The sequence below is a fragment of the Anguilla anguilla genome, chromosome 5, assembly GCF_013347855.1.
Source record: "Anguilla anguilla isolate fAngAng1 chromosome 5, fAngAng1.pri, whole genome shotgun sequence".
NCBI classification, from domain to species: Eukaryota; Metazoa; Chordata; class Actinopteri; order Anguilliformes; family Anguillidae; genus Anguilla; species Anguilla anguilla.
The window spans coordinates 4,326,489-4,348,082 of record NC_049205.1 but is presented as its reverse complement, the minus strand read 5'-3'; the positions used below and the strand labels follow the sequence as shown (position 1 = coordinate 4,348,082).

Genomic DNA, 21,594 nt, shown 5'->3' with positions numbered 1-21,594 from the left:
TGCTAAAGTCTCTGAATGTTTTTCTCCCTGATCAAAGAATGACTGCTGAAATCTTTCTGCAGTTGCCTCAGAGACTGATAATTCTTCAGATTGTACTTTTAGAAGCAGTAGTTCTTGATAAACTTCAGAATAAGGTTTCTGAAAATGACTGAAAGTTGACTTCAACATTGTGAACTTTTATCAAGATGTTTTGAATTTGGAGCTTGTGAAGTTAATAGTGTGACCCTTAATAAAGGATTTAAATGCCTCCCTTTTGGTACAGGAAGATATTTTGTGAAGTTTTAAAAAATCACTCACCATCCACTTTATTAGGTAAACCAATCTAGTTTCAAGGAGGACCTTGTTTTGCCTCATTCTTCATGCATGGATTCAACAAGGTGCATCTTTGCCTGCAACAATAGGTCTAACTGTAGTGACCCAGCCTGTTCAAACTGGTTTTACAGTGTGCGTAAAAGCACAGATTCCATTCATGTGAGAATAATCAGCTCCTTTGCTCGCACCAGCCATGTCAGGGTCTTCATCACCCTTATGAACTGTTTTTGGACCTCTAATGATGAAACACAACAAACACCCATGATAGCGAGCTATCATGGAAGCCTGCTTTGGTATGCAGACACAAATCATAAAACAGTCTAACAAAAGAACACTTTTATCACAGAGTAATGTTAAAAATACACGCACACATACACATATGTAATTATATATATATATATATATTCAAATCAGTGGGAATCACAGGTCAAAAGTGATAGGCTCTGATATCCCAGATGAGGTGTAAAGTATGATTAAGTTGCATTTTGATGATATCTTGATTACTGATCACAGGCATTCTTATCCAGGGCGACTTCCACAACTTTTTTTATTATTATTTTTTTTAAACAACTTTTACATTTCCGTTTGCATCCATTTATACAGCTGGGCAATGCAGGTTAAGTACCTTGCTCAGGGGTGTAAAATGGCAGTGTCCTACCTGGGAATAGAACCAGTGACCTTTAGGTAACAAGACCAGCTCCTTACCCATTATACTACATTATACTACACTGCCGCTCGGTTTGAAGGGACCTCCTTTCAAGCGGAATTGTGTTCAAGTCCACACGCCTTCATAGCAAATAACAACCTCTTTGATCCCATTGGCATGCATATGCCTATTCTTGGTTTATTTTTGGCAAGGTTTTTGCTCATCCTACACATACGCAATTAATACACCCTGTCCTATGAGTCAGACGTAGCAGCTATAGTCACATCACTTAGAAATGTACACCCCTTGAACCCACCCTAATATGTTGAGCGCACCTTTAAAATACCTCCCTTTGGATACCAACCGCCAGAACGCTAATTCATCGCACTGAAGTTCAGTTGCGCTTTCCACTTCGACGGAGTGACTGTACACTAGAAAGATTTTCAAATCGAAGCAAACTAGTGGATTCTGCTTTCCAGACCAGAGAGATATGTACTTTGGAAAGAAGAGGGGGTGAGTTTGACTACATGAACTGAAGAGGGTAGACAGATTATATTATCAATGAATGTTTATATTTTTTTGAATATGATATCACTTAGACTACAGAATCAATTGAGCTGATTTTAGAGAGTGCATAAAATATGAGAAACAACTTTTGCAGAAAAGGGATGAGATTATGGGGACATTATTTTATCAGACCATATGTTGGAGTTTTGCAGATAGAATCTATGCTTGTTGGTCTTGTGGATATAATTACTGGATGGTAATAGGAAACAATTATCAATTTACAATTTTAAAACAATGAAAGGTACAGAAATAACATATTTAATTTGATCCGTTTCTCACACAGTCAAAACAGATCAGTCATAATATCTTCACCATTGTGATAAAAAGTCTCTACCTATCCACGTTGGTTTGGGGGAATATTGAGAGACATGTCACCCTCAATATTTTCATATGAATTTATTGCTGGACTTGCTGGCTTGTGAGACGTGACCTTTGACTACACCAGACTAGATGGTACAGTCTTCCACAAAAGCTGAAATGGATGATGTTTTGATTTATTTGGAAAATGTATTCATTATTGCTTTGGAGAGATCTCCTGCCCAACCTAATTGTGTTCAAGTCCACAAGCCTTCAATAGCAAATAACAATTTCTTTGTTCTCATTGGAATGTGTATGCCTATTCTTGGTTTATTTTTGGAAAAGTTCTTGCTTAATTTATGGTATGTACGCAATTAATACACCCTGTCCTATGAGTTTGACGTAGTAGCTGTAGTCCCATCACTTAGAAATGTACACCCATTGAACCCACCCTAATATGTTGAGCGCACCTTTAAAATACCTCCCTTCGGATAACAACCGCCAGAACGCTAATTCATCGCACTGAAGTTCAGTTGCGCTTTCTACTTTGACGGAGTGACTGTACATTAGAAAGATTTTCAAATCGAAGAAAACTAGCAGTTTCTTCTTTCCGGACCAGAGAGATATGTACTTTGAAAGGAAGAGGGGGTGAGTTTGATTATATGAACTGAAGAGGGTAGACAGATTATATTATCAATGAATGTTTATATTTTTTTGAATATGATATCACTTAGACTACAGAATCAATTGAGCTGATTCTAGAGAGTGCATAAAATATGAGAAACAACTTTTGCAGAAAAGGGATGAGATTATGGGGACATTATTTCACATTGGTCTTGGAGGTATAATTACTGGCTGGTAATAGGAAAATATTATGAATGAGCAATTTTTCAGAAACATTGAAAGATACATAAATAATGTTTGATCTGTTTATTACAGGGTCAAAACAGATCAGTCATAATATCTCCTCCTTCATAATAAAAAGGCTCTACCCATCCGTGATGGTTTGGGGAAGATTGGGAGACATGTCACCCTCAATATTTTCATATGAATTAATAATTGGACGCACTAGCTTGTGAGACCTGACATTTCACAACACTAGACTAGATGGTACAGTCTTCCCCAAAGTTTACATGAAACAGAGACCTATAGCTCTACCATTTGATTAGCCTATAGGGTTTCACAATTTAAAAAAAAGAAAAAAGAAATCTATAAAATGGAGATTTTGTTGACACCAAATGACTTATAGGGTGAATTTGGTTACTGAAAATGTGAGGTACTCTTTCAAAATAAATTTTTTTAGAATTAAAATAAAGTCTTTCAGCTTCAGACATTTTGCACTTCAAATTGAAAGCTTTAAGCATTGTGTCATGAGAAATAAACTCATTAAAATGAAAGATCTGCACTGGATACTAATTACAACTATTTTATTTGCAATTGGTTATCCAAGTGAAACATTCACATTTCAGGTCCAGAAAAAATGATAACTTCTGAGCTAACTGAGCTTATTTCACAAAAAAATAAAAATATAAATAATGAAATAAGCAAATATACTTATACTAGCTCATATAGTCATAACAGTTTGGTGTAAGAAAAAGACTATAGCCTATAATATAAGTTTAAATTTGGCATTCCTTTAAGCACCAACTTCCTAGCATTTTAATGTTATAGTTCTTATTTTAAAAAGTGTAGAATTCCCTTACAAAAAAATTCACTTGTGAAATTTGACATTTCACATGTGAATCAAACATTTTCACATGTGAATCAAAATATTCACATGAAGAAAGAAAATGTCATGTGAACTAGACATATTAATGTGTGACTGGCTTTTTTCAAATGTGAAAAGAAAATATGTGACATGAAATCATGTAAAATTTGAATCTGCACGAGAATTCAACATTTTCACGTGAATAACTTGCAAATGTCAATAAAAAAATCCTGAATACACAATAATTGGACACCCATTACTATCAGATTGTGCACTTTTCTTTTTCTTTTTTAGTTTTTAGATTTTTTAAGTGGCAGTCCTTAACTGATGGCTGTATTTCTGTAACTTAATAATGCATTATAGACATCAGAGGAGGACAACTCTGTTATGTAGGTGACTAATCAACTGTAAATGAAAACCCACATAAACTTTATACCTTTATTGCTTGACCAATATAACCATACACCTTTCACTGTAAATCAAAGTTTGTAGAAATAAGTCATTCATGACATTAATTGGTAAGGACAGGGTGAATAGTAGTTTGAAGAAATCGGGAACATCTTGCATCACAGTATGGCACAATCTATGGGATTATCTTGAACAGTATCTGAAATCATAAAAAGTAATTGTAGCAGGCACAAATTAAGCATGTGCTGTCACGAATAGGCTATATATATATTAAGGTTTCTACAACTCACTTAAAGCAAACAAAAAATGAATATATCTGCCTACAGAAGAAGGGAAAGCTATTTGGATAATCAGTGACATCTCTGTTTGCATGGCCATTGATTTATTTCCTCTGTTAGGTTTCCCTCTACATACCATGGAAGTAAAATGAAGAAAGCAATAAGCATCTTAATAACAGTGGGTAAGTCTGATACCAAACTTTGTGTCTTATTCAGAAAATTCATGTTTTTTGTAATTCCAGTGTGTTATTTGCGAAAAGAAAATTTGAAGCTAAACACAAAGATGTCAACAAAAAGATGAAGTTCCTTTAAAAAAAATCAATACACATTTATTGCTAAGAAAGCTTGAAATGTTTAGATTGAAGAAGCAAATCTCTTTAAAAGCCTGATATTGGCTGAAATACATGAATAATATTTCTCAGAATACTGTACTTACACAATCAAAGAAGGAAGACGGTCCAAAGTATCTTAAGTAAAAGCTTTATATTTCAACATGTTAAAACGTAAACAGTCCAAAAAGATTTCTAAAAACAATGGGCACCCGCTCAGAAAAGCACACTAGTGAAGGTGAGAATATTTAAAGAACCTAAATGTGACATTTTATATCTTTGCTGGTAAAATACATGGAAACAGTGGACTGCAAGTGCTGTCATTTTGATATATGTGTGTGTATATAAACAAAATGTAAAATAGGACAAAGGAAATAATTGTTTCATTCTCCTTTGGTCAAAGTCTGTGTCTGCTGGCAAATAAATGGAGCGACCGGAACAACGATTGCAGCCCCAATCACAACAAGCCCACCAACAACAACTATGGCCCCAAGTACAACAAGTGCTCCAACAACAACAGCAGCCCCTACCACAACAAGCCCACCAACAACAACTATTGCCCCAACTACAACAGGTGCTCCAACAACTACTGAAGCCCCTACGACAACAGGCCCACTAACAACAACAACTATGGCCCCAACAACAACAAGTGCTCCAACAACAACTGCAGCCCCTACCACAACAAGCCCACCAACAACAACTATGGCCCCAACTACAACAAGTGCTCCAACAACAACAGCAGCCCCTACCACAACAAGCCCACCAACAACAACTATTGCCCCAACTACAACAGGTGCTCCAACAACTACTGAAGCCCCTACGACAACAGGCCCACTAACAACAACAACTATGGCCCCAACAACAACAAGTGCTCCAACAACAACTGCAGCCTCTACCACAACAAGCCCACCAACAACAACTATGGCCCCAACTACAACAAGTGCTCCAACAACAACAGCAGCCCCTACCACAACAAGCCCACCAACAACAACTATTGCCCCAACTACAACAAGTGCTCCAACAACAACTGCAGCCCCTACCACAACAAACCCACCAACAACTATGGCCCCAACTACAACAAGTGCTCCAACAACAACTGCAGCCCCTACCACAACAAGCCCACCATCAACAACTATGGCCCCAACTACAACAAGTGCTCCAACAACAACTGCAGCCCCTACCACAACAAGCCCACCAACAACAACTACGGCCCCAACTACAACAAGTGCTCCAACAACAACAGCAGCCCCTACCACAACAAGCCCACCAACAACAACTATGGCCCCAAGTACAACAAGTGCACCAACAACAACAGCAGCCCCTACCACAACAAGCCCACCAACAACAACTATTGCCCCAACTACAACAGGTGCTCCAACAACTACTGAAGCCCCTACGACAACAGGCCCACTAACAACAACAACGATGGCCCCAACAACAACAAGTGCTCCAACAACAACTGCAGCCCCTACCACAACAAGCCCACCAACAACAACGATGGCCCCAACAACAACAAGTGCTCCAACAACAACTGCAGCCCCTACCACAACAAGCCCACCAACAACAACTATGGCTCCAACAACAACAAGTGCTCCAACTACAACAGAAACCCCAACCACCACAAGCCCTTTAACAACCACTATGGCTATGACAACAACAATTGCGCCAACAACAACTGAAGCCCCTGCCACAACAAGCCCTCCAACAACAACTATGGATCCAACAACAACAAGTGCTCCAACAACAGAAGCCCCTACCACAACAAGCACTATGACTCCAACTACAACTAATGCTCCAACAACAACTGAAGCCCCTACAACCAGAAGCCATCCAACAACAACAATTGCCCCGACTACAACAAGTGCTCCAACAACAACTGAAGCCCCTACCACAACAAGCCTTCCATCAACAAGTGGTCAAACAACAACAGAAGCCCCTACCACCACAAGCCCACCAACAATAACAATTGCCCAGACAACAACCAGTGCTCCAACAACAACAGAATCCCCTACCACAACAAGCTCTCCAACAACTATGGCTCCAACTACAACAGGTTCTCCAACAACATCTGAAGCCCCTACCACCACAAGCCGTCCAACAACAACAATGGCCACGACAACAACCAGTGCTCCAACAACAACTGAATCGCCAATCACAACAAGCCCTCCAACAACAACTATGGCCCCAACTACAACAAGTGATCCAACAACAACAGAATCACCTACCACAACAAGCTCTCCAACAACAACTACAGCTCCAACAACAACAAGTGCTCCAACAACAACAGAAGCCCCTACCACAACAAGCCCTCCAACAACAACTACGGCTCCGAAAACAACAAGTGCTCTAACAACAACAGAAGCCCCTACCACAACAAGCCCTCCAACAACAACTATGGCCCCAACTACAACAAGTGCTCCAACTACAACAGAAACCCCAACCACCACAAGCCCTTTAACAACCACTATGGCTATAACTACAACAATTGCGCCAACAACAACTGAAGCCCCTACCACAACAAGCCCTCCAACAACAACTATGGATCCAACAACAACAAGTGCTCCAACAACAGAAGCCCCAACCACCACAAGCCGTCCAACAACCACTATGGCCCTGACTACAACAAGTGCTCCAACAACAACAGAATCCCCTACCACAACAAGCCCGCCAACAACAACAAGTGGTTCAACAACAACAGAAGCCCGTACCACCACTAGCCCTCCAACAACAACAAATGGTGCAACAACAACAGAAGCCCCTACCACCACTAGCCCTCGAACAACAACAATAGCCCTGACAACAACCAGTGCTCCAACAACAACAGAATCCCCTACCACAACAAGCTCTCCAACAACTACGACTCAAACTACAACAGATTCTCCAACAATAACAGAATCACCTACCACAACAAGCTCTCCAACAACAACTACAGCTCCAACAACAACAAGTGCTCCAACAACGCCAGAAGCCCCTACCACGACAAGCCCTCCAACAACAACTACGGCTCCAACAACAACAAGCCCTCCAACAACAACTATGGCCCCAACTACAGCAAGTGCTCCAACAACAACAAGTGGTCCAACAACAACAGAAGCCCCTACCACCAGTAGCCCTCCAACAACAACTATGGATCCAACAACAACAAGTGCTCCAACCACAAAAGCCCCGACCACCACAAGCCCTCCAACCACCACTATGGCCCTGACTACAACAAGTGCTCCAACTACAACAGAAAACCCAACCACCACAAGCCCTTTAACAACCACTATGGCTATGACTACAACAACTGCGCCAACAACAACTGAAGCCCCTACCACAACAAGCCCTCCAACAACTACTATGGATCCAACAACAACAAGTGCTCCAACAACAGAAGCCCCAACCACCACAAGCCGTCCAACAACCACTATGGCCCTGACTACAACAAGTGCTCCAACAACAACAGAATCCCCTACCACAACAAGCCTGCCAACAACAACAAGTAGTTCAACAACAACAAAAGCCCCTACCACCACTAGCCCTCCAACAACAACAAATGGTCCAACAACAACAGAAGCCCCTACCACCAGTAGCCCTCTAACAACAACAATAGCCCTGACAACAACCAGTGCTCCAACAACAACAGAATCCCCTAACACAACAAGCTCTCCAATAACTACGGCTCCAACTACAACAGGTTCTCCAACAACAACAGTATCACCTACCACAACAAGCTCTCCAATAACAATTACAGCTCCAACAACAACAAGTGCTCCAACAACAACAGAAGCCCCTACCACCACTAGCCCTCCAACAACAACAACAGCCCTGACAACAACCAGTGCTCCAACAACAACAGAATCCCCTACCACAACAAGCTCTCCAACAACTACGGCTCCAACTACAACAGGTTCTCCAACAACAACAGTATCACCTACCACAACAAGCTCTCCAACAACAACTACAGCTCCAACAACAAGTGCTCCAACAACAACAGAAGCCCCTACCACCACAAGCCCTCCAACAACAACTATGGATCCAACAACAACAAGTGCTCCAACCACAAAAGCCCCGACCACCACAAGCCCTCCAACCACCACTATGGCCCTGACTACAACAAGTGCTCCAACTACAACAGAAAACCCAACCACCACAAGCCCTTTAACAACCACTATGGCTATGACTACAACAACTGCGCCAACAACAACTGAAGCCCCTACCACAACAAGCCCTCCAACAACTACTATGGATCCAACAACAACAAGTGCTCCAACAACAGAAGCCCCAACCACCACAAGCCGTCCAACAACCACTATGGCCCTGACTACAACAAGTGCTCCAACAACAACAGAATCCCCTACCACAACAAGCCTGCCAACAACAACAAGTAGTTCAACAACAACAAAAGCCCCTACCACCACTAGCCCTCCAACAACAACAAATGGTCCAACAACAACAGAAGCCCCTACCACCAGTAGCCCTCCAACAACAACAATAGCCCTGACAACAACCAGTGCTCCAACAACAACAGAATCCCCTACCACAACAAGCTCTCCAATAACTACGGCTCCAACTACAACAGGTTCTCCAACAACAACAGTATCACCTACCACAACAAGCTCTCCAATAACAACTACAGCTCCAACAACAACAAGTGCTCCAACAACAACAGAAGCCCCTACCACCACTAGCCCTCCAACAACAACAACAGCCCTGACAACAACCAGTGCTCCAACAACAACAGAATCCCCTACCACAACAAGCTCTCCAACAACTACGGCTCCAACTACAACAGGTTCTCCAACAACAACAGTATCACCTACCACAACAAGCTCTCCAACAACAACTACAGCTCCAACAACAACAAGTGCTCCAACAACAACAGAAGCCCCTACCACCACAAGCCCTCCAACAACAACTATGGATCCAACAACAACAAGTGCTCCAACCACAAAAGCCCCGACCACCACAAGCCCTCCAACCACCACTATGGCCCTGACTACAACAAGTGCTCCAACTACAACAGAAAACCCAACCACCACAAGCCCTTTAACAACCACTATGGCTATGACTACAACAATTGCGCCAACAACAACTGAAGCCCCTACCACAACAAGCCCTCCAACAACTACTATGGATCCAACAACAACAAGTGCTCCAACAACAGAAGCCCCAACCACCACAAGCCGTCCAACAACCACTATGGCCCTGACTACAACAAGTGCTCCAACAACAACAGAATCCCCTACCACAACAAGCCCGCCAACAACAACAAGTAGTTCAACAACAACAAAAGCCCCTACCACCACTAGCCCTCCAATAACAACAAATGGTCCAACAACAACAGAAGCCCCTACCACCAGTAGCCCTCCAACAACAACAATAGCCCTGACAACAACCAGTGCTCCAACAACAACAGAATCCCCTACCACAACAAGCTCTCCAATAACTACGGCTCCAACTACAACAGGTTCTCCAACAACAACAGTATCACCTACCACAACAAGCTCTCCAACAACAACTACAGCTCCAACAACAACAAGTGCTCTAACAACAACAGAAGCCCCTACCACCACTAGCCCTCCAACAACAACAATAGCCCTGACAACAACCAGTGCTCCAACAACAACAGAATCCCCTACCACAACAAGCTCTCCAACAACTACGGCTCCAACTACAACAGGTTCTCCAACAACAACAGTATCACCTACCACAACAAGCTCTCCAACAACAACTACAGCTCCAACAACAACAAGTGCTCCAACAACAACAGAAGCCCCTACCACCACAAGCCCTCCAACAACAACTATGGATCCAACAACAACAAGTGCTCCAACCACAAAAGCCCCGACCACCACAAGCCCTCCAACCACCACTATGGCCCTGACTACAACAAGTGCTCCAACTACAACAGAAAACCCAATCACCACAAGCCCTTTAACAACCACTATGGCTATGACTACAACAATTGCGCCAACAACAACTGAAGCCCCTACCACAACAAGCCCTCCAACAACAACTATGGATCCAACAACAACAAGTGCTCCAACAACAGAAGCCCCAACCACCACAAGCCGTCCAACAACCACTATGGCCCTGACTACAACAAGTGCTCCAACAGCAACAGAATCCCCTACCACAACAAGCCCGCCAACAACAACAAGTAGTTCAACAACAACAAAAGCCCCTACCACCACTAGCCCTCCAACAACAACAAATGGTCCAACAACAACAGAAGCCCCTACCACCAGTAGCCCTCCAACAACAACAATAGCCCTGACAACAACCAGTGCTCCAACAACAACAGAATCCCCTACCACAACAAGCTCTCCAATAACTACAGCTCCAACTACAACAGGTTCTCCAACAACAACAGTATCACCTACCACAACAAGCTCTCCAACAACAACTACAGCTCCAACAACAACAAGTGCTCCAACAACAACAGAAGCCCCTACCACCACTAGCCCTCCAACAACAACAATAGCCCTGACAACAACCAGTGCTCCAACAACAACAGAATCCCCTACCACAACAAGCTCTCCAACAACTACGGCTCCAACTACAACAGGTTCTCCAACAACAACAGTATCACCTACCACAACAAGCTCTCCAACAACAACTACAGCTCCAACAACAACAAGTGCTCCAACAACAACAGAAGCCGCTACCACCACAAGCCCTCCAACAACAACTATGGATCCAACAACAACAAGTGCTCCAACCACAAAAGCCCCGACCACCACAAGCCCTCCAACCACCACTATGGCCCTGACTACAACAAGTGCTCCAACTACAACAGAAAACCCAACCACCACAAGCCCTTTAACAACCACTATGGCTATGACTACAACAATTGCGCCAACAACAACTGAAGCCCCTACCACAACAAGCCCTCCAACAACAACTATGGATCCAACAACAACAAGTGCTCCAACAACAGAAGCCCCTACCACAACAAGCTCTCCAACAACTACGGCTCCAACTACAACAGGTTCTCCAACAACAACAGTATCACCTACCACAACAAGCTCTCCAACAACAACTACAGCTCCAACAACAACAAGTGCTCCAACAACAACAGAAGCCGCTACCACCACAAGCCCTCCAACAACAACTATGGATCCAACAACAACAAGTGCTCCAACCACAAAAGCCCCGACCACCACAAGCCCTCCAACCACCACTATGGCCCTGACTACAACAAGTGCTCCAACTACAACAGAAAACCCAACCACCACAAGCCCTTTAACAACCACTATGGCTATGACTACAACAATTGCGCCAACAACAACTGAAGCCCCTACCACAACAAGCCCTCCAACAACAACTATGGATCCAACAACAACAAGTGCTCCAACAACAGAAGCCCCAACCACCACAAGCCCTCCAACAACCACTATGGCCCTGACTACAACAAGTGCTCCAACAACAACAGAATCTCCTACCACAACAAGCACTCCAACAACAAGTGGTTCAACAACAACAGAAGCCCCTACCACCACTAGCCCTCCAACAACAACAAGTGGTCCAACAACAACAAAAGCCCCTACCACCACTAGCCCTCCAACAACAACAAGTGGTTCAACAACAACAGAAGCCCCTACCACCACTAACCCGCCAACAACAACAATAGCCCTGACAACAACCAGTGCTCCAACAACAACAGAATCACCTACCACAACAAGCTCTACAACAACAACTACAGCTCCAACAACAACAAGTGCTCCAACAACAACAGAAGCCCCTACCACGACAAGCCCTCCAACAACAACTATGGATCCAACAACAACAAGTGCTCCAACAACAGAAGCCCCAACCACCAAAAGCCCTCCAACAACCACTATGGCCCTGACTGCAACAAGGGCTCCAACAACAACAGAATCCCCTACCACAACAAGCCCTCCAACAACAACAAGTGGTTCAACAACAACAGAAGCCCCTACCATCACAAGCCCTCCAACAGCAACTATGTATCCAACAACATCAAGTGCTCCAACAACAGAAGCCCCAACCACCACAAGCCCTCCAACAACCACTATGGCCCTGACTACAACAGGTTCTCCAACAACAACAGAATCACCTATCACAACAAGCTCTCCAACAACAACTACAGGTCCAACAACAACAAGTGCTCCAACAACAACAGAAGCCCCTACCACAACAAACCCTACAAGAACAACTATGGCCCTGAGAACAACCAGTGCTCCAACAACAACAGAATCCCCTACCACAACAAGCTCTCCAACAACTACGGCTCCAACTACAACAGGTTCTCCAACAACAAGAGAATCACCTACCACAACAAGCTCTCCAACAACAACTACAGCTCCAACAACAACAAGTGCTCCAACAACAACAGAAGCCCCTAGCACCACTAGCCCTCCAACAACAACAATAGCCCTGACAACAACCAGTGCTCCAATAACAACAGAATCCCCTACCACAACAAGCTCTCCAAAAACTACAGCACCAACTACAACAGGTTCTCCAACAACATCTGAAGCCCCTACCACCACAAGCCCTCCAACAACAACTATGGATCCAACAACAACAAGTGCTCCAACCACAAAAGCTCCGACCACCACAAGCCCTCCAACAACCACTATGGCCCTGACTACAACAAGTGCTCCAACAACAACAGAATCCCTTACCACAACAAGCCCTCCAACAACAAGTGGTTCAACAACAACAGAAGCCACTACCACCACTAGCCCTCCAACAACAACAAGTGGTTCAACAACAACAGAAGCCCCTACCACCACTAACCCACCAACAACAATAGCCCTGACAACAACCAGTGCTCCAACAACAACAGAATCCCCTACCACAACAAGCTCTCCAAAAACTACGGCACCAACTACAACAGGTTTTCCAACAACATCTGAAGCCCATACCACCACAATCCCTCCAACAACAACTATGGATCCAACAACAAGTGCTCCAACAACAGAAGCCCCAACCACCACAAGCCCTCCAACAACCACTATGGCCCTGACTACAACAAGTGCTCCAACAACAACAGAATCCCCTACCACAACAAGCCCTCCAACAACAACAAGTGGTTTAACAACAACAGAAGCTCCTACCACCACAAGCCCTCCAACAACAACTATGGATCCAACAACAACAAAAGCCCCAACCACCACAAGCCCTCCAACAACAAGTGGTTCAACAACAACAGAAGCCCCTACCACCACTAGCCCTCCAACAACAACAAGAGGTTCAACAACAACAGAAGCCCCTACCACCACTAGCCCGCCAACAACAACAATAGCCCTGACAACAACCAGTCCTCCAACAACAACAGAATCCCCTACCACAACAAGCTCTCCAAAATCTACGGCACCAACTACAACAGGTTCTCCAACAACATCTGAAGCCCATACCACCACAAGCCCTCCAACAACAACTATGGATCCAACAACAACAAGTGCTCCAACAACAGAAGCCCCAACCACCACAAGCCCTCCAACAACCACTATGGCCCTGGCTACAACAAGTGCTCCAACAACAACAGAATCACCTACCACAACAAGCTCTCCAACAACAAGTACAGCTCCAACAACAACAAGTTCTCCAACAACAACAGAAGCCCCTACCACGACAAGCCCTCCAACAACAACTATGGATCCAACAACAACAAGTGCTCCAACAACAGAAGCCCCAACCACCAGAAGCCCTCCAACAACCACTATGGCCCTGACTACAACAAGTGCTCCAACAACAACAGAATCCCCTACCACAACAAGCCCTCCAACAACAACAAGCGGTTTAACAACAACAGAAGCCCTTACCACCACAAGCCCTCCAACAACAACTATGGATCCAACAACAACAAAAGCCCCAAGCACCACAAGCCCACCCACAACCACTATGGCCGTGACTACAACAGGTTCTCCAACAACAACAGAATCACCTACCACAACAAGCTCTCCAACGACAACTACAGCTCCAACAACAACAAGTGCTCCAACAACAACAGAAGCCCCTACCACCACAAGCCCTCCAACAACAACAATTGCCGTGAGAACAACCAGTGCTCCAACAACAACAGAATCCCCTACCACAACAAGCTCTCCAAAAACTACGGCACCAACTACGACAGGTTCTCCGACAACATCTGAAGCCCCTACCACCACAAGCCTTCCAACAACAACTATGGATCCAACAACAACAAGTGCTCCAACAACAGAAGCCCCAACCACCACAAGCCCTCCAACAACCACTATGACCCTGACTACAACAAGTGCTCCAACAACAACTGAATCCCCTACCATAACAAGCCCTCCAACAACAACAAGTGGTTTAACAACGACAGAAGCCCCTACCACGACAAGCCCTCCAACAACAACTACGGCTCCAACAACAACAAGCCCTCCAACAACAACTATGGCCCCAACTACAACACGTGCTCCAACAACAACAAGTGGTCCAACAACAACAGAAGCCCCTACCACCAGTAGCCCTCCAACAACAACAATAACCCTGACAACAACCAGTGCTCCAACAACAACAGAATCCCCTACCACAACAAGCTCTCCAACAACTACGGCTCCAACTACAACAGGTTCTCCAACAACAACAGAATCACCTACCACAACAAGCTCTTCAACAACAACTACAGCTCCAACAACAACAAGTGCTCCAACAACAACAGAAGCCCCTACCACCACTAGCCCTCCAACAACAACAATAGCCCTGACAACAACCAGTGCTCCAACAACAACAGAATCCCCTACCACAACAAGCTCTCCAAAAACTACGGCACCAACTACGACAGGTTTTCCAACAACATCTGAAGCCCCTACCACCACAAGCCCTCCAACAACAACTATGGATCCAACAACAAGTGGTGCAACAACAGAAGCCCCAACCACCACAAGGCCTCCAACAACAACAAGTGGTTCAACAACAACAGAAACCCCTACCACCATTAGCTCTCCAACAACAACTACGGCTACAACAACAATAAGTGCTCCAACAACAACAGAAGCCCCAACCACAACAAGCCCTTCAACAACGGCTACGGCTCCAACAACAACAAAATCCCCTACCACAACAAGGCCTCCAACTACAACAGGTTCTCCAACAACAACAGAATCCCCTACCACAACAAGCCCTCCAACAACTACTATGGCCCCACCTACAACAAGTGCTCCAACAACAACAGAATCACCTACCACAACAAGCTCTCCAACAACAACAAGTGCTTCAACAACAACAGAAGCCCCAACCACAACAAGCACTTCAACAACGGCTACGGCTCCAACAACAACAAATGCTCCAACAACAACAGAAGCGCCTCCCACAACAAGCCCTCCAACAACAACTATGGCCCCAACTACAACAAGTTCTCAAACAACAACAGAAGCCCCTACCACCACAAGCCCTTCAACAACAACAATAGCCCTTACAACAACCAGTGCTCCAACAACAACAGAATCACCTACCATTACAAGCTCTCCAACAACAACTAGCGCTCCAACAACAACAGAAGGCCCTACCACAACAAGCCCTCCAACGAGCACTATAACTCCATCTACAACTAATGCTCCAACAACAACAGAAGCCCCTACAACCACAAGCCCTCCAACAACCACTATGGTTCCAACTACAACAAGTGCTCCAACAACAACTGATACCCCTACCACAACAAGCCCTGTGACAACAACTACAGCCCCAACAACAACAAGTGCTCCAACTACAACAGAAGCACCAACCACCACAAGCCCTTTAACAACCACTATGGCTATGACTACAACAATTGCGCCAACCACAACTGAAGCCCCTAACACAACAAGCCCTCCAAAAACAACTATGGATCCAACAACAACAGGTGCTCCAACAACAATAGAAGTCCCTACCACCACAAGCCCTCCAACAACAACAATTGCCCGGAGAACAACCAGTGCTCCAACAACCACAGAATCCCCTACCACAACAAGCTCTCCAACAACTACGGCTCCAATTACAACAGGGTCTCCAACAACATCTGAAGCCCCTACCACCACAAGCCCTCCAACAACCACTATGGCTATGACTACAACAATTTCGCCAACAACAACTGAAGCCCCTATGACAACAAGCCCTCCAACAACAACTATGGATCCAACAACAAAAGGTGCTCCAACAACAGAAGCCCTAACCACCACACACCCTCCAACAACCACTATTGCCCTGACTACAACAAGTGCTCCAACAACAACAGAATCCCCTACCACAACAAGCCCTCCAACAACAATAAGACCTCCAACAACAACAGAAGCCCCTACAACCACAAGCCCTCCAACAACAACAATTGCCGTGACAACAACTAGTGCTCCAACAACAACAGAATCCCCTACCACAACAAGCTCTCCAACAACTACGGCTCCAACTACAACAGGTTCTCCAACAACATCTGAATCCCCTACCACCACAAGACATCCAACAACAACAATTGCCACGACAACCAGTGCTCCAACAACAACAGAATCTCCCACCACAACAAGCCCTCCAACAACAACTATGGCCCCAACTACAACAAGTGCTCCAACGACAACAGAAGCCCCTTCCACCACAAGCCCTCCAACAACAACAATAGCCCTGACAACAACCAGTGCTCCAACAACAACAGAATCACCTACCACAACAAGCTCTCCAACAAGTACTATGACTCCAACAACAACTAATGCTCCAACAACAACTGAAGCCCCTACAACCACAAACCATCCAACAACAACAATTTCCCCGACTACAACAAGTGCTCTAACTACAACAGAAGCCCCAACCACCAAAAGCCCTCCAAAAACCACAATGGCTATGACCACAACAATTGCGCCAACAACAACTGAAGCCCCTACCACAACAAGCCCTCCAAGAACAACTATGGATCCAACAACAACAAGTGCTCCAACTACAACAGAAGCCCCAACGACCACAAGCCCTCTAAAAACCACAATGGATCCAACAACAACAGGTGCTCCAACAACAACTGAAGCCCCTACCACAACAAGCCCTCCAACAACAACAATTGCCCGGAGAACAACCAGTGCTCCAACAACCACAGAATCCCCTACCACAACAAGCTCTCCAACAACTACGGCTCCAATTACAACAGGGTCTCCAACAACATCTGAAGCCCCTACCACCACAAGCCCTCCAACAACCACTATGGCTATGACTACAACAATTTCGCCAACAACAACTGAAGCCCCTATGACAACAAGCCCTCCAACAACAACTATGGATCCAACAACAAAAGGTGCTCCAACAACAGAAGCCCTAACCACCACACACCCTCCAACAACCACTATTGCCCTGACTACAACAAGTGCTCCAACAACAACAGAATCCCCTACCACAACAAGCCCTCCAACAACAATAAGACCTCCAACAACAACAGAAGCCCCTACAACCACAAGCCCTCCAACAACAACAATTGCCGTGACAACAACTAGTGCTCCAACAACAACAGAATCCCCTACCACAACAAGCTCTCCAACAACTACGGCTCCAACTACAACAGGTTCTCCAACAACATCTGAATCCCCTACCACCACAAGACATCCAACAACAACAATTGCCACGACAACCAGTGCTCCAACAACAACAGAATCTCCCACCACAACAAGCCCTCCAACAACAACTATGGCCCCAACTACAACAAGTGCTCCAACGACAACAGAAGCCCCTTCCACCACAAGCCCTCCAACAACAACAATAGCCCTGACAACAACCAGTGCTCCAACAACAACAGAATCACCTACCACAACAAGCTCTCCAACAAGTACTATGACTCCAACAACAACTAATGCTCCAACAACAACTGAAGCCCCTACAACCACAAACCATCCAACAACAACAATTTCCCCGACTACAACAAGTGCTCTAACTACAACAGAAGCCCCAACCACCAAAAGCCCTCCAAAAACCACAATGGCTATGACCACAACAATTGCGCCAACAACAACTGAAGCCCCTACCACAACAAGCCCTCCAAGAACAACTATGGATCCAACAACAACAAGTGCTCCAACTACAACAGAAGCCCCAACGACCACAAGCCCTCTAAAAACCACAATGGCTATGACCACAACAATTGCGCCAACAACAACTGAAGCCCCTACCACAACAAGCCCTCCAAGAACAACTATGGATCCAACAACAATAAGTGCTCCAACAACAGAAGCCCGAACCACCACAAGCCCTCCAATATCCACTATGGCCCTGACTACAACAAGTGCTCCAACAACATCTGAAGCCCGTACCACAACAAGCTTTCCAACAACAGCAATTGCCCTGACAACAACCAGTGCTCCAACAACAACAGAATCCCCTACCACAACAAGCTCTCCATCAACTACGGTTCCAACTACAGCGAGTGCTCCAACAACAACAGAAGCCCCTACTACTACCACAAGCCCTCCAACAACCACTATGGTTCCAACTACAACAAGTGCTCCAACAACAACAGAATCCCCTACCACAACAAGCTCTCCAACAACTACGGCACCAACTACGACAGGTTTTCCAACAACATCTGAAGCCCCTACCACCACAAGCCCTCCAAAAACAACAATGACCCCAACTACAACAAGTGCTCCAACAACAACTGAAGCCCCTACCACAACAAGCCATCCAACGATAACAAGTGCTCCAACAACAACAGAAGCCCCTACCACCACAAGTCCTCCAACAACAACAATTGCCCTGACATCAACCAATGCTCCAACAACAATAGAATCCCCTACCGCAACAAGCGCTCTAACAACTACGGCTCCAACTGCAACAGGTTCTCCAACAACATCTGAAGCCCCTACCAGCACAAGCCCTCCAACAACAACAATTGCCACGACAACAACCAGTGCTCCAAAAACAACAAAAGCCCCTACCACCACAAGCCCTCCAACAACAACTACGGCTCTAACAACAAAAGAAGCCTCTACCACAACAAGCGCTCCAACAACAACTACGCCTCCAACAACAAAAGAAGCCCCTACCACAACAAGCCCTCCAACAAGCATTATGACTCCAACAACAACTAATGCTCCAACAACATCTGAAGCCCCTACAACCACAAGCCATCCAACAACAACAATTGCCCCGACTACAACAAGTGCTCCAACAACAACAGAAGCACCTACTACCACAAGCCCTCCAACAACCATTATGGTTCCAACTACCACAAGTGCACCAATGACAACTCATACCCCTACCACAACAAGCCCTGTGACAACAACTACAGCCCCAAGAACAACAATTGCGTCAACAACAACTGAAGCCCCTACCACAACACACTCTCCAACAACAGCTATGGATTCAACAACAACAAGTGCTCCAACAACAATAGAAGCCCCTACCACCACAAGCCCCCCAACAACAACAAATGCCCTGACAACAACTACTGCTCCAACAACAACAGAATCCCGTACCACAACAAGCTCTCCAACAATTACAGCTCCAACTACAACAGGTTCTCCAACAACAACAGAAGCCCCAAACACAACAAGCCCTCCAACAACAACAACTGCCACGACAACAACAAGTGCTTCAACTACAACAGATGCCTTAATGACCACAAGCCCTCCAACAAGCTCTATGGCTCCAACTACAACAATTGCTCCAACAACGGAAGCCCCTACAACAACAAGCCTTCCAACAACAACTATGGATCCAACTACAACAAGTGCATTAACAAGAACAGAACCCCCAACCACCACAAGCACTCCAGCAACAACAATTGCCTTGACTACAAGTGCTCCAACAACAACAGAACGGCCTACCGCAACAAGCCCTCCAACAACAAGTATAGCTCAAATTACAACAAGCCCAACAACAACAACTATGGCTCCAACAACAACTGAGGCCGCCACAGCAACAAGCACTCCAACAACCACTATGGCCCCTACTACAACAAGCCCTCAAACAACAACTATAGCTTCAACAACAACTGATGCCACCACAAGAACAATCACTCCAACGACAACAATTGCCCTGACTACAACAAGAGCTCCAACAACAAAAGCACCTGCCACAACAAGCACTCCAACAACAACTATGGCTCCAACTACAAGAAGTGCTCCAACAACAACCGAAGCAGCTACCACAACAAGCCCTCCAACAACTATGCCTCCAACAACAACAAGTGCTCCAACAACAACAGATGCCCCTACCACACCAATCCCTCCAACAACAACTATGGTTCCAACTACAACAAGTGCTCCAACAACAACTATAGCTGCAACTACGAGTGCTCTAACAACAACCGAAGCCCCTACCACAACAATTCATCCAATAACAACAATTGCCTCGACTACAACAAGTGCTCCAACAACAACAGAAGCACCTCCAACGACCAGCCCACTAATATCAACTATGGCTCCAACTACAACGAGTGCTCCAACAACAACAAATGCCCCTACCACAACAAAACCTCCAACAACAACTATGGCTCCAACTACAATGAGTGCTCCAACAACAACAGAAGCCCGTACCACAACCAGCCTTCCAACAACAAAATTTCCTCAAACTATGAGTGCTCCAACAACAACAGAAGTCCTTACCACAACCAGCCCTATTGCAACAACTACAGCCCTGACAGCAATAAGCCCTCCAACAGCAATGATTGCCCCTACTGCAACAAGTGCTCCAACAAGAACAGAAGCCCAACCCAGAACAACATTTCCTTTAGCAACAACTATGGCTACAACAACAACGAGTGCTCCAACAACAACAGAAGCCCCTACCACAACAATCACTCTAACAACAACTGAAAACCTAAGTAGAACAATTGTTCCAACATCACCTGAAGCCTCAATGACCACAAGTGTTCTGACAATAAGTGATGCTCCAACTACTACAATTGCTCCAATGTTGACTGAACATTCAGTTACAGCTAATGGCCCAAATACTACAAGTGCTCCTATAATAATTGTAGCGCCTATTAGCACAAGTGCTCCAACAAATACAAGTACAACTTCCATGATGATAAGCAATCCAATGACTAAAACTGAAGCTACAACATCAAGCAATCAAACAATGGATGCTGTAACTACATTTTCTCCAACAACTATGACTAGCGCTCTT

At 45.0% G+C, this 21,594-nt stretch overlaps 3 protein-coding genes across 3 annotated transcripts; all 3 read left to right on the top strand.

Moving 5' to 3' along the window:
* Nucleotides 1-4,944: 4,944 nt before the first annotated feature.
* LOC118227470 (uncharacterized protein PB18E9.04c-like) lies at nucleotides 4,945-6,617 on the top strand (the record flags this gene model as incomplete). Its single annotated transcript, XM_035417967.1, has 2 exons — nucleotides 4,945-5,766; nucleotides 6,444-6,617. Coding segments are annotated over 2 exons (996 nt in total), but the record flags the coding sequence as incomplete, so codon positions are not given.
* A 1,136-nt stretch (nucleotides 6,618-7,753) lies between these two features.
* On the top strand, nucleotides 7,754-16,523 carry LOC118227469 (mucin-2-like). Its single transcript, XM_035417966.1, has 3 exons — nucleotides 7,754-8,911; nucleotides 9,023-9,348; nucleotides 16,329-16,523. Exons 1-3 carry the CDS (start codon nucleotides 7,813-7,815, stop codon nucleotides 16,521-16,523), a joined length of 1,620 nt encoding a protein of 539 aa, XP_035273857.1. The 5' UTR covers nucleotides 7,754-7,812.
* A 655-nt stretch (nucleotides 16,524-17,178) lies between these two features.
* LOC118227468 (mucin-2-like) lies at nucleotides 17,179-20,372 on the top strand. The gene is made up of 4 exons (XM_035417965.1): nucleotides 17,179-18,295; nucleotides 18,695-19,195; nucleotides 19,322-19,947; nucleotides 20,019-20,372. The coding sequence occupies exons 1-4, from the start codon at nucleotides 17,179-17,181 to the stop codon at nucleotides 20,370-20,372; spliced, it is 2,598 nt and encodes an 865-aa protein (XP_035273856.1).
* Nucleotides 20,373-21,594: the final 1,222 nt, after the last annotated feature.

Excerpts from the sequence above, each read along its gene's own strand:
- LOC118227469 (XM_035417966.1), top strand. The coding sequence starts at position 7,813 with ATGGCTATGACTACAACAACTGCGCCAACAACAACTGAAGCCCCTACC. Across the intron at positions 8,912-9,022 it reads AAGCCTGCCAACAACAACAA|CCCTGACAACAACCAGTGCT; the intron begins GTAGTTCAACAA and ends CAACAACAATAG. Across the intron at positions 9,349-16,328 it reads CAACAACAGTATCACCTACC|CCCTCCAAAAACAACTATGG; the intron begins ACAACAAGCTCT and ends TAACACAACAAG.
- LOC118227468 (XM_035417965.1), top strand. The coding sequence starts at position 17,179 with ATGACTCCAACAACAACTAATGCTCCAACAACAACTGAAGCCCCTACA. Across the intron at positions 18,296-18,694 it reads CACAACAAGCTCTCCAACAA|AAGCCCGAACCACCACAAGC; the intron begins GTACTATGACTC and ends CTCCAACAACAG. Across the intron at positions 19,196-19,321 it reads AGAAGCCCCTACCACCACAA|CCCCTACCAGCACAAGCCCT; the intron begins GTCCTCCAACAA and ends CAACATCTGAAG.